Source organism: Callorhinchus milii, unplaced genomic scaffold (genome assembly GCF_018977255.1).
Source record: "Callorhinchus milii isolate IMCB2004 unplaced genomic scaffold, IMCB_Cmil_1.0 Scaffold1, whole genome shotgun sequence".
NCBI lineage: Eukaryota > Metazoa > Chordata > Chondrichthyes > Chimaeriformes > Callorhinchidae > Callorhinchus > Callorhinchus milii.
In genome coordinates this window covers 47,911,326-47,927,077 of record NW_024704742.1, presented here as the reverse complement: position 1 = coordinate 47,927,077, position 15,752 = coordinate 47,911,326, and the positions used below count along the sequence as shown (strand labels likewise).

At 41.0% G+C, this 15,752-nt stretch overlaps 1 protein-coding gene across 1 annotated transcript in view; it reads right to left on the bottom strand.

Moving 5' to 3' along the window:
* Positions 1 to 15,752, bottom strand: part of ube2kb (ubiquitin-conjugating enzyme E2Kb (UBC1 homolog, yeast)) — a 37,209-nt gene that overhangs the window by 16,834 nt on the left and 4,623 nt on the right. The window contains exons 2-4 of the mRNA XM_007889124.2: positions 12,932 to 13,025; positions 3,720 to 3,778; positions 1,203 to 1,285 (exon numbers count right to left, since the gene is read on the bottom strand). Coding sequence (XP_007887315.1) covers positions 1,203 to 1,285; positions 3,720 to 3,778; positions 12,932 to 13,025 — 236 coding nt within the window. The remainder of the gene's footprint in view (positions 1 to 1,202; positions 1,286 to 3,719; positions 3,779 to 12,931; positions 13,026 to 15,752) is intronic.

Genomic DNA, 15,752 nt, shown 5'->3' with positions numbered 1-15,752 from the left:
CAGAAAATCGACTTCGCCCGGCGCCCGCGGCCTAACCTGAGCTCCTGCGGACAATGCTGTATTCAGTGCACATGGTTAGTGTGTACTTTGTTTTGATTTAGTGACTGTTGACAAGTGTTGTAAACATGCCACCGCAGAAGGAGTTGTCCTTACGTAATAGAGTGGACTTAATCAAAAACAATGAGGGCAAAAGGCATAGACAGTTAGATGTGATCTACGCATTGGCAGAACATAAGTTGGATTCATTTTCAAAAGATAGGCTGAATACATGACAGCTTTTGTTTTAAATGCGACACTGCCTTTATTTTAATGAGATTGCAAAGTATGGTTGTTGAATATTTATCACACTTGCCCATTATCAGTGCCCTTAACATTACATCAGTGACCTGAATCACCCGACCTGTTTCAGTAATCAGGTCAGGTCACTAAGTAGGTGACTTTTGCCCAGTCCCTTGAGTGACCAGGTTAGTGAGGTTCTACTGTACACGGTTTGAGACATCGTCCATAAATTAGTAAATAATTAGCATTGAATGATCAGCGTTGTAAGAGAAATCGAACGGAGTTCTGAAAATGAAGCAGCACGCTCGAAACATCAATCAGAATAGGTAACCAACTGCTTACTCATACATCAGCAGTAACATAATAGGATTCAGTAATCCAGGGACCAGGAAAGGGGTCCCAGAACATTCTATCCATATACTGTGCACTTCATTCTGGAGCATTACAGCAATCACCACCGTCCAACAATTGTTGCAAAGGTTATTCCTTTATTGCAGTAATGTTACACAAAGAATTGTAGTGCTAACTGTTGGCTTTATTAGCAGCCAGAACACAGAGGGTTGAGGGAGGAAGAGAACACAATTGAAGCATCGGGGTAATCCTCATTGCGGTACCAAATGCCAGAGATTTTATATGTTTATGCCTTCATTTCAACACAAAGCAATCTCAGATTACAGCACATAATTCTACATGGCAACTCGGATAAATTGCACCCAACATGTGAGCTGGCCTTCAGCAACAGTCAACCCCACAAGAGAACACAATTTTAGCAAATCAGATAATTCAGTTAGCCAAAATATAAATGAGCTTTTGAACTTTGTGCACAAAGAAGCTACCACTACAATGCTCACTAACAAATGAAAATGATAAGGTTTTCTGCTTTAGTTATATACATTAGGAAAGAGGAAGGAGTCAAAACATACCATTGATCTTTCAGAATATCCAAGCAAATGGCTCCTGTAACTGAGCTGATATTTGGATGCCATATTTTTGTAATAAACCGAACCTGAAAAACATAAAATACTTTATTTTTTTTGGGGTGAGCCGGATATCTTGACACATGTGGATGCCCATCACCATGCTTAAGAATATCAAACCAAACACAGTTCCACAAATGTATTCCGTTTACACATGGACATTTCTTTGGACTGAAATGGAAAATGCACTCTCGCCCTAGAGTGATGCACCCTGCCTACTAGATTCTGGAGAAATATCAGGCATAGGCTGGCAAGAACCAGGGAATAGGAACTCCAGAGTCTGCATTGAGATACTACGGGAGACCAACCAAGTAAACCTACAAAACTTGCCACTGAGGCCACTATATAGCAAGCTTCCCACTGCTTGTCCAACTAGGACCATTCCACCCGATAGTGATTAGTACTAGTTAGAGTTTTGGCTTGCACAGTTAACAGATGAGTGGGAAGACTCCCAGCTCCGTGTCACTATTCTGCCCTTCCAAGTCAACAAACCTGTCTGTCTGGATTGTCATCAGCAATGCACTGCCCGCCTGCCCTCCTCCGCCCACCTCCTGCACCTGCCCGCCCGACTCCGCACGCCTCCTGCGCCCGCCCAACTCCGCCCGCCTGGCTCAGGAACCGGATGACTGACCAGCACAGAGGATCAATTCTTGCATTCCATTTCCAAACACATCACCTTGAAGCTTGCTCAGCCACAAAGAGATGCTGCTCAGCTACAACTAAAATGAAAAGGTCAATAACTAGTATTTTCGGTCTTACACTGGCTATCTGAAGGCAACACCTAAATAATACTCATTTTTCAAATACTAACCAGAGATTTAAATGAACAAAACAACACAAGAATTTGAAAATCTTGAATCTCAATTTTTTTTAAAGATTCAATGCAATTTTTCATTACCCATAATAATCATAACCGATGACACAAAAATCAGGATTCATACAGCTTTCCGTCAAAGGGCTCAACTCAGCTGGAGGTTTTTGTTAAAATACTAAGGGTCTGAGCATTATGTCAGTTGTTCTTGAAATTTAAAACTCTGGGTTACTGAAAGTCTGTTATGTAATCAGTGTTTGTGGTCACTGCAATGGAAAAACTCACATTACACATATCAAACTAGCAGATCCCCATTCAAAACTAGCAGGTTTGCATTTTGGTGTCAAATTTTACTAAAGTGATAAAAGAAAATGCCAAACAGGTTCATATAGTAATCCTAAAAGATTTACAATTCTGAACAAACAGTATCCCAGGTTTATTGATTAATGCAAACAAATTGCATTCCCCCAAGTTAATTTCTAAGAAAAAAATTAACAAGTCAATGCATCAGATTTATGCTAAAATATCTTTACGCTACATTGTGTGATCCTATCCTGCCCGAAGGGTGCTATATAAATGTAAGTCATTGTTGCTGTTATTATCAAATACGTTCTCTAGCCTTCTTTGATGTTAATTCCACCTCAATGCTCTAACCCTCCATCCTGCCTGAATGGTATAATATCAGTGCAAGTTGTGCAGTTTATCATTCCAGATGAGGCAAACAAATATTTCCTCTCTCCTCTCCCCTTCACAATATCGAACCACCCAGTCACCCCATCAAAAATAGGAAGCAGGAAAAATTGTCCACTTGCATCTTACGAGTGATTTCATGTGGGAAGAGTCAAGAGCAATGCAACTATATTGGCATGTTCAAACAAAACACTATCAAATGTTTACAGGCTTTCAGGTCCTGGTAGATCTGTTGCATCTTAGATAACACAAAATACAACAGCATGATTTTTTAAACTAAATACTGCCAAACAACATCACAGGACGCTTCACCATTAGGTATACAAAAAAAGAGAGTAAATGCAGAATGAAAGCTACTGAAAACCCACAGTGGGTTCAGCTTCAAGAACAAAAAGCAACAGGATACACTACAAAATGTAGATCATGTAGCAACTCAAGATTCACTGATCTCATTCTAATTGAGATCACATGCTACCCTCTTCCTCGAGTACAAATTGCATTGCTCTGCTATAGTCTTTCTGTCTTTGGCCAAAGTTTAAAAATACTGTTTTAAAGCCTTCATCTGGACACATATCAGGTAGAAAAATGGATTGAAGTCTGGGTGCCAGTGGGCTACAATAGTAGGTTACCCGCAACATGCTGGTTCAGTTGATAGCACTCTCATCTCAGATTATAGGATGTCGGCATTTTAAGATCCTATTCTACGTTGTCACTCCAAAGCAGTGCTGAGGAAGCACTGAATTGTTGGAGGTGCCATCCTTTGGATGAGACATTAAACCAAGGTCCCATCTGCATGTTCAGGTGGACATTAAAGATCCCGTGGTACCATTCATTTGAAAACAGGCAGTTTTTCCAGATGTGCTGGTCAACAGCAGAAATATATATGTTCCAGTCATTTTAATGTTACTAGTAATTTGAGTCTTATTTTAATCCAGAAGCATGCATATGCAGATGAGTCTTACCTTTGGAGGATTAAATGGATACGTTTCTGGAATTTTTATTTCTAGCTGATACCGTCCTCCTGTAAGAATATAAAACATTGTACATTAAGAAAGTCTTTCAACCCGAGTTTAAAATAGCCAATACTTAATGCAGTATATTTTCACAGGGGCTTTTTACCTTTCCATATATTCAATATTTTAAAGTTTCACTGGTACAGCCAACACACAATTTCACATCCATTCCTTGGGCATTTGCCAGTTTAACGGTTTAAAATCATCTCAATATTTAGCTATGAGGAATACAGTTTTATAATTAGCGTTACCTCACTACCATATTTGATTAAATGTTTTAAAATCAAATTTCATGTGATTCAGGGCATACAAGTTAACAGGAATACAATTCTGATCTGACCTATATTATATATTATATATTATATTGTATATACAATATATATGCAAAATGTGCCACAGTAGCAGAGAGTATTAGCTTCCCTGTAGTTTAATTGGCTCAGTGTAAAGTACTAAGTGCAAGAGGGCACAGGTACAATTCTCAAACTATTTATTAGCTGATTTAAGCGAGGGACCAATTGAGCTGCTATAACAACACCAACAACAAATTTACATTAGTATAGCGCCTTTCACGTAGGGAGGATGTCTCAAGGCGCTGGACAGACAGAGTTTCGGACCCGAGCTGGGGGTAGGGGTCGGGGTCAGGGAGGGTGGAGGGCAGGGGGGGAAGCAGGGATATCGAAAGGAGGGTCTTGAGAAGGGTCTTGAAGGATGCAAGAGAGGGGGCGATGCGGGATGGAGTTCCAGAGGATGGGGGCAGAGTGCATAAGGCCCGCCCGCCAATAGTGGGGCAAGCGAGGCGGGGGACGTGAAGCAGGCCGGAGCCCGCTGAGCGGAGGGAGCGAGAAAGATGGTAGGGGGTTAGGACGTCACAGAGGTGGGGGGGAGCAAGACAATGGAGGGCTTTGAAGGTGAGGATCAGGATCTTGAACTGTATCCTCTGTGTGATGGGAAGCCAGTGGAGTCGTGTGAGGCCGCATAAAAGGTTAGTCCAAAAGATAAGGGCCCATGGAATTGGGGGGAGCATATTAACGCAGATTGGGGAATGGTTAACGGGTAGGAAACAAAGAATAGGGATAAACGGGTCCTTTTCAGATTGGCGGGATGTGACTAGTGGAGTGCCACAAGGATCAGTCCTTGGGCCTCAGCTATTTACCATCTATATCAACGATCTAGATGAGGACATCGAAGTTAATATATCTAAATTCGCGGATGACACAAAACTAGGAGGAAGTGTCAACACAGAGGACGACATTAAAAAAATGCAGCGAGACATAGATAGGTTAGGTGATTGGGCAGGTAGGTGGCAGATGAAGTATAATGTGGGGAAGTGCGAAGTCATCCACCTCGGTAGCAAAAACAGTAGAGCGGGTTATTTTTTAGAAGGGGAGAGACTGGAATGTGTTGGCGTCCAGAGGGACTTGGGTGTCCTTGTACACCAATCACAGAAAGTTAGTCTGCAGGTGCAGCAGCAATTGGGAAGGCGAACGGTATGTTAGCATTCAGTATGAAAGGATTAGAGTATAAGAGTAGGGAAGTCTTGCTGCAACTGTATAGGGCCCTGGTGAGACCACACCTGGAATACTGTGTGCAGTTTTGGTCTCCTTATTTAAGGAAGGATGTAGTTGCCTTGGAGGGGGTGCAGCGTAGATTTACTAGGCTAGTGCCAGGGATGAAGGGGATGAGTTACAAGGATAGGCTGACCAATTTGGGCCTATATTCTCTGAAATATAGAAGAATTAGAGGGGATCTTATAGAAACCTATAAGATCATCAAAGGGCATGATAGAGTAGATAGTGGGAGATTGTTTCCCCTGGTTGGAGAAACTAAAACCAGGGGTCACAACCTTAAAATCAGAGGCCAGCCCTTTCACACTGAGTTGAGGAAGAACTTCTTCACTCAAAGGGTGGTGAATGTATGGAACTCACTACACCAAAGGGTTGTTGACGCTCAGTCCTTGAACATATTCAAGACTGAGACAGATAGATTTCTTATTGCAAAAGGGATTAAGGGATATGGGGATAAGGCAGGGTTAGGTTATTAGCTGGAGTTAGATTAGAAGATCAGCCATGATTGAATGGCACGGCAGGCTCGAAGGGCCAAATGGCCTACTCCTGCTCCTACATGTTATGTTATGTTGGGGGTGATAGGGTCACGGAGCATAGTGCGGGAGAGGACGTGGACTGCAGAGTTCTGGATGATCTGCAACCTATGGAGGGAAGTGCCATTAGCAAGGATTCAGTGGGGTTTCTGCTTCTGAATGCAATCTTAAGACATGTTGAAGAATCATATGGATTTTAGTCAATCACTGGAATGAGTTTAGGCATCATAGCTCAGATTAAAAAAATGAGCATTTAATGCCATGTCAAATCAGTGAGTTTATTACAGCTGGAATTTATTATCAGAGCAGTGACAGAATTGAATAATAGGATCTATGTAGCAACTGTGGAAAGTACGAGAGTGGTCTAAAGAATGCAGAAGAGACAAGTGCAGAAAGTTCAAAGAAGGCATTACTGCAAGAGGGTGTACTGCAGTAGATAAAGGTATTTAACAATGATGGAGCAGTCATGCACAAGGAATGAAGGTGCACAGCAATAAGATCCACAAAAAACAGTATAAGCTTCCAATATTAAGACAGACATTCATGGCACTGAAAGTCATGAATGCTCTTAACTACCACAAGGACCCTTCACATAGCCACAGATGGTATTTCAAGAGTCAACAGTTTTCAGTGTTCTTCTGCAATGAGATAATTGAAAGGTATCATTGTGAAGCATTCACCTACATGCACCTCAAAACTTGGTGGGAACAGGGTGAATGGGTGTCAGTTTTGATGTCCAATTGTTTCAGTGAGCTCTGAAAGTGGGCACTATTTCAATAGACATGTTTGCATTCACAGAATTATGTGACATTCCTGTTTTAATTTTAATGTGCATGTTGCACATCTGTTATTTGGTTGGATTGTATACAACTTCATCCCTTCATCTTCGGGACAAAGAATGGAATACTATAAGATGCATTAAAATGATCAATTTATAACGATGTGGAATTACTAATGGTTTGCTCTCACATTTGTTCTTTTTGATGTGTCGTATCCTACCTAATAGTATTCTATTTGTGGGAGTGATATGGTGCAAGTACACAGTGGATACAATAGATTTGCTAACCTGAACATGTGACGAACAATGTTACATCAGTGATAAATACACTGGAGGTTCAATGCTCTCAGAAGTATTGGTGTCACTTGTGTAGATGTACAGCAAACAAAGAACTCTCCATAGCATGAATGGCAACTATCTATCCTCATACAACTCAACACATACCTCATTAAGATGTCTACTGATCTGAGTTAGCACCTTTCAGAATTAATCCTATATTTCTGGTTCTAAGCAACTATTCTCCAAAAGTTGCTTCATATCCCAATACGTCTGTATTAGCAACAGGAGTACGCCATCAGTGTGTATAAGTGAAAGCACCATTGTAGGTGGCACTTGTGTTGTCTTGTCCTTTATTGTAGATGAGAGCGTAGACATCTGGTACTTTTCTTTTTAAGTCATTATGAGACAGAACACACAAGTCTGAATGGAGGCAAGTAAGCGCAAGACAGCTCATCTCCACCGCTCTACCACTCCCCACTTGAAAACAGGGAACCTTCTCTATGTGCTCTACATCTACATGCAACCTTCTCACTAATGTACTTGTCCCTCACCAATAAGTGCCTCCTTTGCAATATCAAAATCACCCACACTGTATTATGCATCTATGGTGGTGCTGACTTCAAGTGATGATTCACATCCTATGAGAGGTGATCCTCTGCTATGGCACACTGGTTTCACATTCTGTACGACATCAATAAAAAAGGTCAATGTATCTCATTTTGAGTAGTGCCTTGCATCATTAGAATTACTGCACACTGGTGCACATTCTTATACCATATTGTGCAAACTATCATCTGAATAATGATGTACCCACCACTAATAGGTTTTTCCACTCCAAGATTTCAGAGCTTTCCAGGTCCATGCTTTCCAGAGTTTCTCTCCTGAACAAGACTTTATGGCCTTCTCCTACAAATCAGTTGTTTGAGGTGTGGATATCTACCCTTAGTTCCATGCAAATATTTTCTTTGAAAGTAGTACCAGGGTTGATTGAGAGATGGTAATTTGGCCCATACACAATCCTTACTGTCAGATTTGTACTCTCTCCTCACCCACATTTGTTGTAATTTGTTAAGTCTTGCTATGTTCATATTTGTTCACCTACAAAACTACAGTCTACAGTAAATTGTAAAAATCCTTTTTAGTGCACATAATTTCCAAATTCACCTTTCTCCAGTACGTGTATATGTACTGGCATTCAACTGCATAGTAATGCTCCCTGCTTTGCCGAGCTATTTTTCTTTAAGAGAAGCAGTTTTTTTTCTTGCCTTCTGCCAGATCTTCCAGAATTAGCACAGAGACTGACAATATCTGCATGTGGGCTTAACACCCAGGTGCCTCTTTTATATCTCCGTCACCAAAACATCATGCGCTGCTCAATTATGGTGTCTGTCAGGACTTGCAAGGCAAGTGCACTGTTACTTCCTGATCCCAGGGACCCAATACGTCCAATATACATGCAGTGACTACCCAAAGAGAGCTACTGAAATCAGTGACATTCCTTGGTAATTCTCAGTTGAATTTTCTGTTAAGACATTTTCAGATTAGACTCTGACCTCTTCCGCTGTATTGACAGACTTGGTGACTCGTGGTGCGTTTGTTGTATGAAGTGCACAACTTTGCATATTATGTAGTCACTGATTAATGCAATAGAACAATCCTTACATTTGATACAGCTCCTTATAACGTCATTGAAATGTCTCAAAGCACTTTACAGGATATACTTTAAAGTGGATTAACTATGTATTTTGTGGGCGAAACACGGCAACTAGTTGCGCAGAGCAGTGTGCCACAAACAGACAATTTTTTTTTATCCTTGCATTTGATATAGTGCTTTTCACGTCTTCTAGACATCCCAAAGTGCTTCACAGAATATACTGTAAAGTGAATTGACTGTATATTTGTGGGCGAACGCGGCAGCCAATTGCGCACAGCAATGTCCCACAAACAGTCACGGATTGAAAATGACCAATTTATTATTGTTTTGTTTTTTTTGGAGGGATTATTATTAGGCGTGTGGAGTAAGAATTTGTTGGCCAGGGGGGATTTGTTGGCCAGGACACAAATAGAAACTCACTTCTCTTTTCAAATAGTACCATGGGATCTTTAATGTCCACCTGAACAGGCAGATGGGACCTCAGTTTAACATCTCATCTGAAGGACGGCTCCTCTTGACAATGCACCTCCCATGTCATCAAGTTCCTACACAGTGTCAACCTGGCAGAGTGGTAGCACTCTTGCTTCTCAGAAGGTTGTGGGTTCAAGCCCCACATCAGGACTTGGAATCACATAGACTAAGATGACACTGCAGGGCTGGGGGAGTGGGGGTTGGTTGCATTTTCAGAGCAAACCGAGGTCCCATCTGCCTGCTCAATTTTTTTTAAAAAATTGACTTGATCTTTATCTGACATTGTAAAGACTTATTTTAAAATTAGATCTCATGAGAGAGAGGCTATATCAGTAGGTTTAATATGGGTTATAATGGTGGTGAGAGAGGAGAGGGAGACAGGTTCGAAGGTGTAGAGAGAGGGATGCGTAGGGGTCAGTGTGAGGGTGAGATGGGGAGGGGATTGGACGGCAGAAGCGTTTGAGCGGATCCCCTTAATTTTGGTCTTGAGGATGTCCAGCATCTCCTCACAGTTGAAGTTAGAGGAGAGGATATACAAGGTGTGAGAGGGTGAGAGCCGGTTGGTGGTGAAAAAGAGGAACCTGGGGTTGTCCTTGGTCTAGAAGGGAAATTCAGCATCAAAAGTGAACAATATCAATGATGCAAATTGGCTTCCAAGCAGTCGAATTATACAATGAAACCGCCACATAATAATAATAATAATCCTTGTATTTGATATAGTGCCTTAGCATGGCGTCGAGACGTCTCAAAGCGGAGCGACTGAATATTTTGTGGGTAAAACGCGGCAGCCAATTGCACATAGCAGTGTAACACAAAGACAGCAACGGATTGAGTGGCTAAATTATTATTTAAGTTTGGAGGGATTATTATAATAATACTTGCATTTGATATACTGCCTATCACATCTTCAAGGCATCTCAAAGCGCTTCACAGGATATACTGTAAAGTGAATTGACTTATTTTTGTGGCCGAATCCCTGTATACTGTATATTTTGCTCCCCCTCACCATCTAGCTTATAAAACTCCCTCTCTTATCTGTGAGACAGAGTTTTATAAACTGGATGGTGGGGGGAGGAAAACCATCACCACGCTTAACAGTATCCAAACAATGCAGAGTTCCATGTATATCACCTACACTGGATATTTACGTACCTGGCAAGGAATGCACTCTCTGCCCAGAGAAATGCACCCTGCTTACCTAAATCCCAAGAGTATTAGGTGCAGTCGAATAACAACTTTACTAGCCTGCAGCTAATACTCTCGGGATTTAGGTAAGTATAGTGCATTCCTCCGTGGTGCCCAGATTCTATGTTGGACAACTGATGGAGTTTAACCAGCTAAAATGCACAGTTTGCCATTGAAACCAATGTCTGGCAAGCTTCCCACGACTTGTCCATCTGAAACCACCCTACCCATTAGGGCTTTAGCTTGCAGAATGAACAGAAGCTGATATCCTTGCCCCAAGTGATCAGTCTGCCTCATGTGCAAATATCGGCAAAAGAGACCATGTGGGCTTCAAAGTCCTTTTAGATTTTGATGAAAATCGAGCTTGAAGAGATGGTCTTTTCAATATGACAGTAATCCAGGCAGATAATTCAGGTCCAACAGAAACAAGATAGTTTAACTAGGTTATGTTAAGCAGGAACAAGCAATCTTTCTCCTTGTGCAGCAGAGGGAAACTACAGTTGATGTAATATATAAGTTAAACTAAAACAAATTGGCATCAAACAACAAATCTTCATACATTGAAGATACTATATTACATACAAGTACACCACAGGAACTATCCTGCACTGGATGTTCAATTAGTCATCTCCAAAAAATATCCTTTGGATAAGAAAATTCACATTAGTGCAGACCATAACATACAACAAGAAAGAGGACTTTGATAGCTCACCACATCAACTGTGTGGAACAAATTTGATTATCCATTCCACTGAATTCTCAACCTCGACTGTGTAACTATGGGAGATGCCAAGCAACTCCTTATCAAGTCATAAGGAGGAAGAGAACAAAGTCATTGCATAGCAATTTGGGGCACCACTTCAAAGTAGCATTCACAAAAATTACCTAGAATGGAAACGAATGCAGATGGCACCCAACTCTACCTCTCTGCCTCCACCCTTGACTCCAAGACCATTGCTGTCCTGACTGAATATCTATCGGACATCAAGTCCTGGATAAAAGCTAACTTTCTTCAGTTGAATCTCAACAAGACCGAGGCTCTCCTGATTGGCTCCCGTCAGTGTCTCCTTATTTCAGGCACTGACAGCATCACCATCCACGGTTGTACACTCCACCTCACTGAGCCAGTCCAGAACCTTGGGGTCTTGTTTGACGCTCAACTATTCTTTCTACCCCCACATCTGCGCCATGACCCGCTCTGCATTCCCCCACCTCTGCAACATCGTCCGGCTCCGCCACTGTCTCACATCGCAGTCACCAAAACCCTCATACACACTTTCATTACAATGAGGCTTAACTATGCAAACTCACTGCTTGTCGGCCTCCTCAACTCCTCCCTTCACAGGTTGCAGATCATCCAGAACTCTACAGCCCGCGTCCTCTCCCGCACTAGAGCCTATCACCCCCATCCTTGCCCAACTCCACTGGTTTCCCATCACACAGAGGATACAGTTCAAGATCCTGGTTCTCACCTTCAAAGCCCTCCATGGTCTTTGCTCCCACCTACCTCTGCGACCTCCTAACCCCCTACCATCCTGCTCGCTTCCTCCGCTCAGCGGGCACTCGCCTGCTTCACGTCCCCCACCTCGCTTGCCCCAATATTGGCGGGTGGGCCTTCTGCCACTCTGTCCCACCCTCTAGAACTCCATCCTGCAGTCCCTCCACCTCGCCCCCTCCCTTGCTACCTTCAAGACCCACATTAGACCCACCTCTTCAACCGGGCTTTCGATCTCTTCCTGCTTCCCCCCTACCCTCCACCCTCCCCAACCCCGACCCCCAGCTCGGGTCCGTAACTCTGTCCAGTGCCTTGGGACGTCCACCCAACATGAAAGGCGCTTTATAAATGTAATTTTGGTGGTGTTGTTGTCGTAGAAATGGTCAGTCTGTGAGAAAATAGAAGGGTTCTGAAGCAATAAAATGCAGAAACGTTTTCACTAAAACAAAAATTGTTTTGATAATTATGATATAGTTATAGTGAAAAGATTCTCCTTCTGGAAAGAGCAAATTTCCTATTAACAAACCATAAGAACACAATTCTTTCAAATAAAAAGACTGTAAACCTGATAATTGCCATAAACATGTGTGAATAGCATCTGAGTAGAAGGTTATCAGATCAGCTCCACATTGGAACTTGGTACTCATATGGGGTTGTGCTGCATTGTAGGAGATGCCATCCATCAAATGAGAAGCTAAAACGAGGTCCCACCTGTTGCTTAGGTGGATGTTAAAGAACCCATCGCATGATTTGAAAAGAGATGCGAGTTTCCTCCAGTGTCCTGGCCAACAATCCCTCAAATAAAATTGGTCATTTGTTTCATGGCTGTTTCTGGGACAATGCTGTGTGCAATTGGCTGCCGCGTTCGCCAAGAAAGTCAATGCATTTCACAATATATCCTATGAAGCACTTTATTATTAATCAATGAATGATGATTTGTAAATTGCTTCTGCTAAATTGCAGTGAATGCAAGACAAGGAAAATGCAGAAGATGCAAAAACTATCACATTCGTCAAGTTTATCTTTAAAATACTCAATCTTGATATTTGAGGGATAAATTCATGTAAAATCAAAAAATGTATTAAAAATGCGACAGGTTTGACACAGAATGGCCTTTTTCTGTGTTGCTTCACTCAAAGTAAAACTTTCTATTGAAAGAAATAAAAAACGACCAGAATAGAGTGCCATGTCCAGTCCTTACCTTCATATGGCGTGTCTGGAGGTCCCGCAATCTCCCCTCTCAATTCTGTGAAGTTCTCATCTACAAGTTCTACTTTTATTTGATTCTTGCTGGTCTTTAAAGGAAAAAGAAAACACATAATGGTTAGATATTAAGAGTTTCGAGTGATAGTTGCACTTTATTAGCTTCAACTGGTTTTATTAACACCTTTTTCCAATTCTTTAGAGAACATTAGCTACAACATTTTTATCATCAAGCAATTATTTTCAGAACCAGGAATGAAAGTCAACAGTTGTATCAATTCTACAATGGATTTCACTAAGTGCTACATTATTGTTAGCAACCAGAAGGTACAAGGAACGTTCAATATAGTTAAATTGAAGGAAATTCAGGAGTCATCTTATAATGTTTTTCATATAGTATTTAAATGTCACTTCACTTTTGTTAACTACTTTCGCATTTTTATGGGTTTAGACAACACAGCCCACAGACAAAGCTACACCTAGATAATATCAACAGGAAAATAATTATTATTAAGCCTTGTTTAACAATTAGCAATACCAAAAGCTCCTCTACTATAAGTGACAGAGCACAGTAGATTTTGGATCCTAGAGTGGGACATTTTCAAGGGTTTCACAATTACGGTTGCTTCTTTGTAAAAAAAATTGAAAAGAATGAATTAGAATTTGATTTCTCATCTTGAATTATTGTTTACATTACAAGAGCTGAGGCTACCATCTTAGAGGGACTATAAAGGCTGACAATGTAAGAATGATGAATTAGAAATAAAACTATAATCGAAGATGTTATTTCAGCTCTGACACATTTGGGCTCAACACATCCTGTAAATGTGTGTCTCCAGGGATGTCATCAGCATCCATTATTTAAATATTTTTAAAAATAGATATTATAATTATTCAATAATTTCATTTTTAAAACGATTCTTATAAAGATGCTCCTTCAAGACTCTCTTCATCTCTGCATTCAGTGCCTTCATAACCCAACCATGAATCCATTCAATTGTAGTACTGTGATCTTGTAACTCCTTTATGGGTTCCCTCCACCCCCAGCAGTTAAATGCATCGTATTGTTTGGTTGTGTGGTGAGTAGACCAGAAAGACCACAAATTTAATCCTTCATCTGTTCTACTCAGGACTTTGAGGTCACATCCTAAGATGTCACCAGTGCAGCAATGGAGGATTGCTGCATTAGAGGAGCTGTTCTTCGAATAAAGTCGGCATAGATACATTGGGCCAAATGGCCTCCTTCTGTGCTTTATAATTCTATGAGAGTGTTAAACCAAGGTCCCACCTGCCTATTCAAGTGGATGGTAAAGATCTCATGCACTATTCAAAAGGAAAAATAAGTTTCTCCCAGTATTCTAACTAACAATACTCCAAATAAAATGGTCATTGTGGACCCTGTCTACAAACTGACTGGATTGTTTGCTTACGAATGCAAAATCACAAAGTTGAGAGCAAGTCTCTGTGAAGCGCTTTGTGATGTTTATAACAACAATAATAATCCTTGCATTTGATATAGCGCTGTTCACATCTTCTAGACATCTCAAAGCACTTCACAGAATATACTGTAAAGTGAATTGACTATTTTGTGGGCAAAACACGGCACTAAGTCAAATATAATTGTACATTAAGACTTTGTTGTGACAATGGTGGGGATACAGTTGGGCGTCAGAGTTACAGCAGGAAGGAAAGCCTTGCTTTCTGATTGCAAGTTTTTTCGGGGGGGCGGGGATCCTGGTTCGAAGTAGCATTACAAAATTTCTCGTGCAGCTATAAAATCTTACTAAAACAAACTAAAAAGTAGAAATTAAAATGATGACTTCTTGTTCAAGGTTTATTAAACTGTATTTCGCAACCTATAATACAGATGTGCATAAAGAGAAGTCCCAATTATAGTGTGGATTTTTTTTAAACTAAAAAATATTTATTCATAAATAAACATGAATTATATAAATACTAATTATTGTTGTAGAATGAGGACATCAACCTGAAAAAGTGCACATGCATAAATATTGTTAGGTTCTGGTAAGCAGAATAGGAAAAGCTAATAAAACATGGAGAGAAAATTTCACTTGCCAACCACCACAACCAAGTTAATTTCCAACTTAGGTGAGCTGAAAAACAAAAACAGCAATGTTTCTCATCCTCCATCTCTGAGCCCACATTGAATCTCTTTATGTCCCAACCAACTCCAATCCTCAGCTATTCCCCTCCATCATCAAACTCCTTGTTTACCCTAAAAAATGCATTTTATTCCATTTTAGGACTGATTGCCTTTACTTTAAGTTCAGAGTGTTTGGGGTGTTTAAAAAGCCAGTGTTTAAATTAATTGTTAAGTGTATGAAGACTTTAAAAATAAAATAGAAACTTGAGGAACAAATGTGATTTATATTTTATTATGCAAAATAATACTCAAAGCGTTTGACAAAAAATGCTTTGGTGAACACAAATCAGAATTAGAACTTAAATACTCAGAAGAACTAGACTTTCACACTAATTCTGTGCCACCCACTGCTTTGGTCAAAGTGATAAATGACATTTTTTCCAACTGCGAACAGGACTCCCTCTACCTCCTCGTCCTCCTTGATCTCCTTGCTGCCTGCGATACCGTTGACCACCCTATCCTCCTCCACTGCCTCGCCTTAGCCGTGGTTCATGAATGGTTCAGATCCTACCTCTCACACCGTCTCCACTTCATCTCCACAAACGGCTTCTCCTCCAGCCGCCACACCGTCTTGTGCGGCGTTCCTCAGGGCTCTGTCCTAGTTCCCTCCTCTTCCAATATCTTCATGCTCCCTCTTAGTGACATCATCCACAGA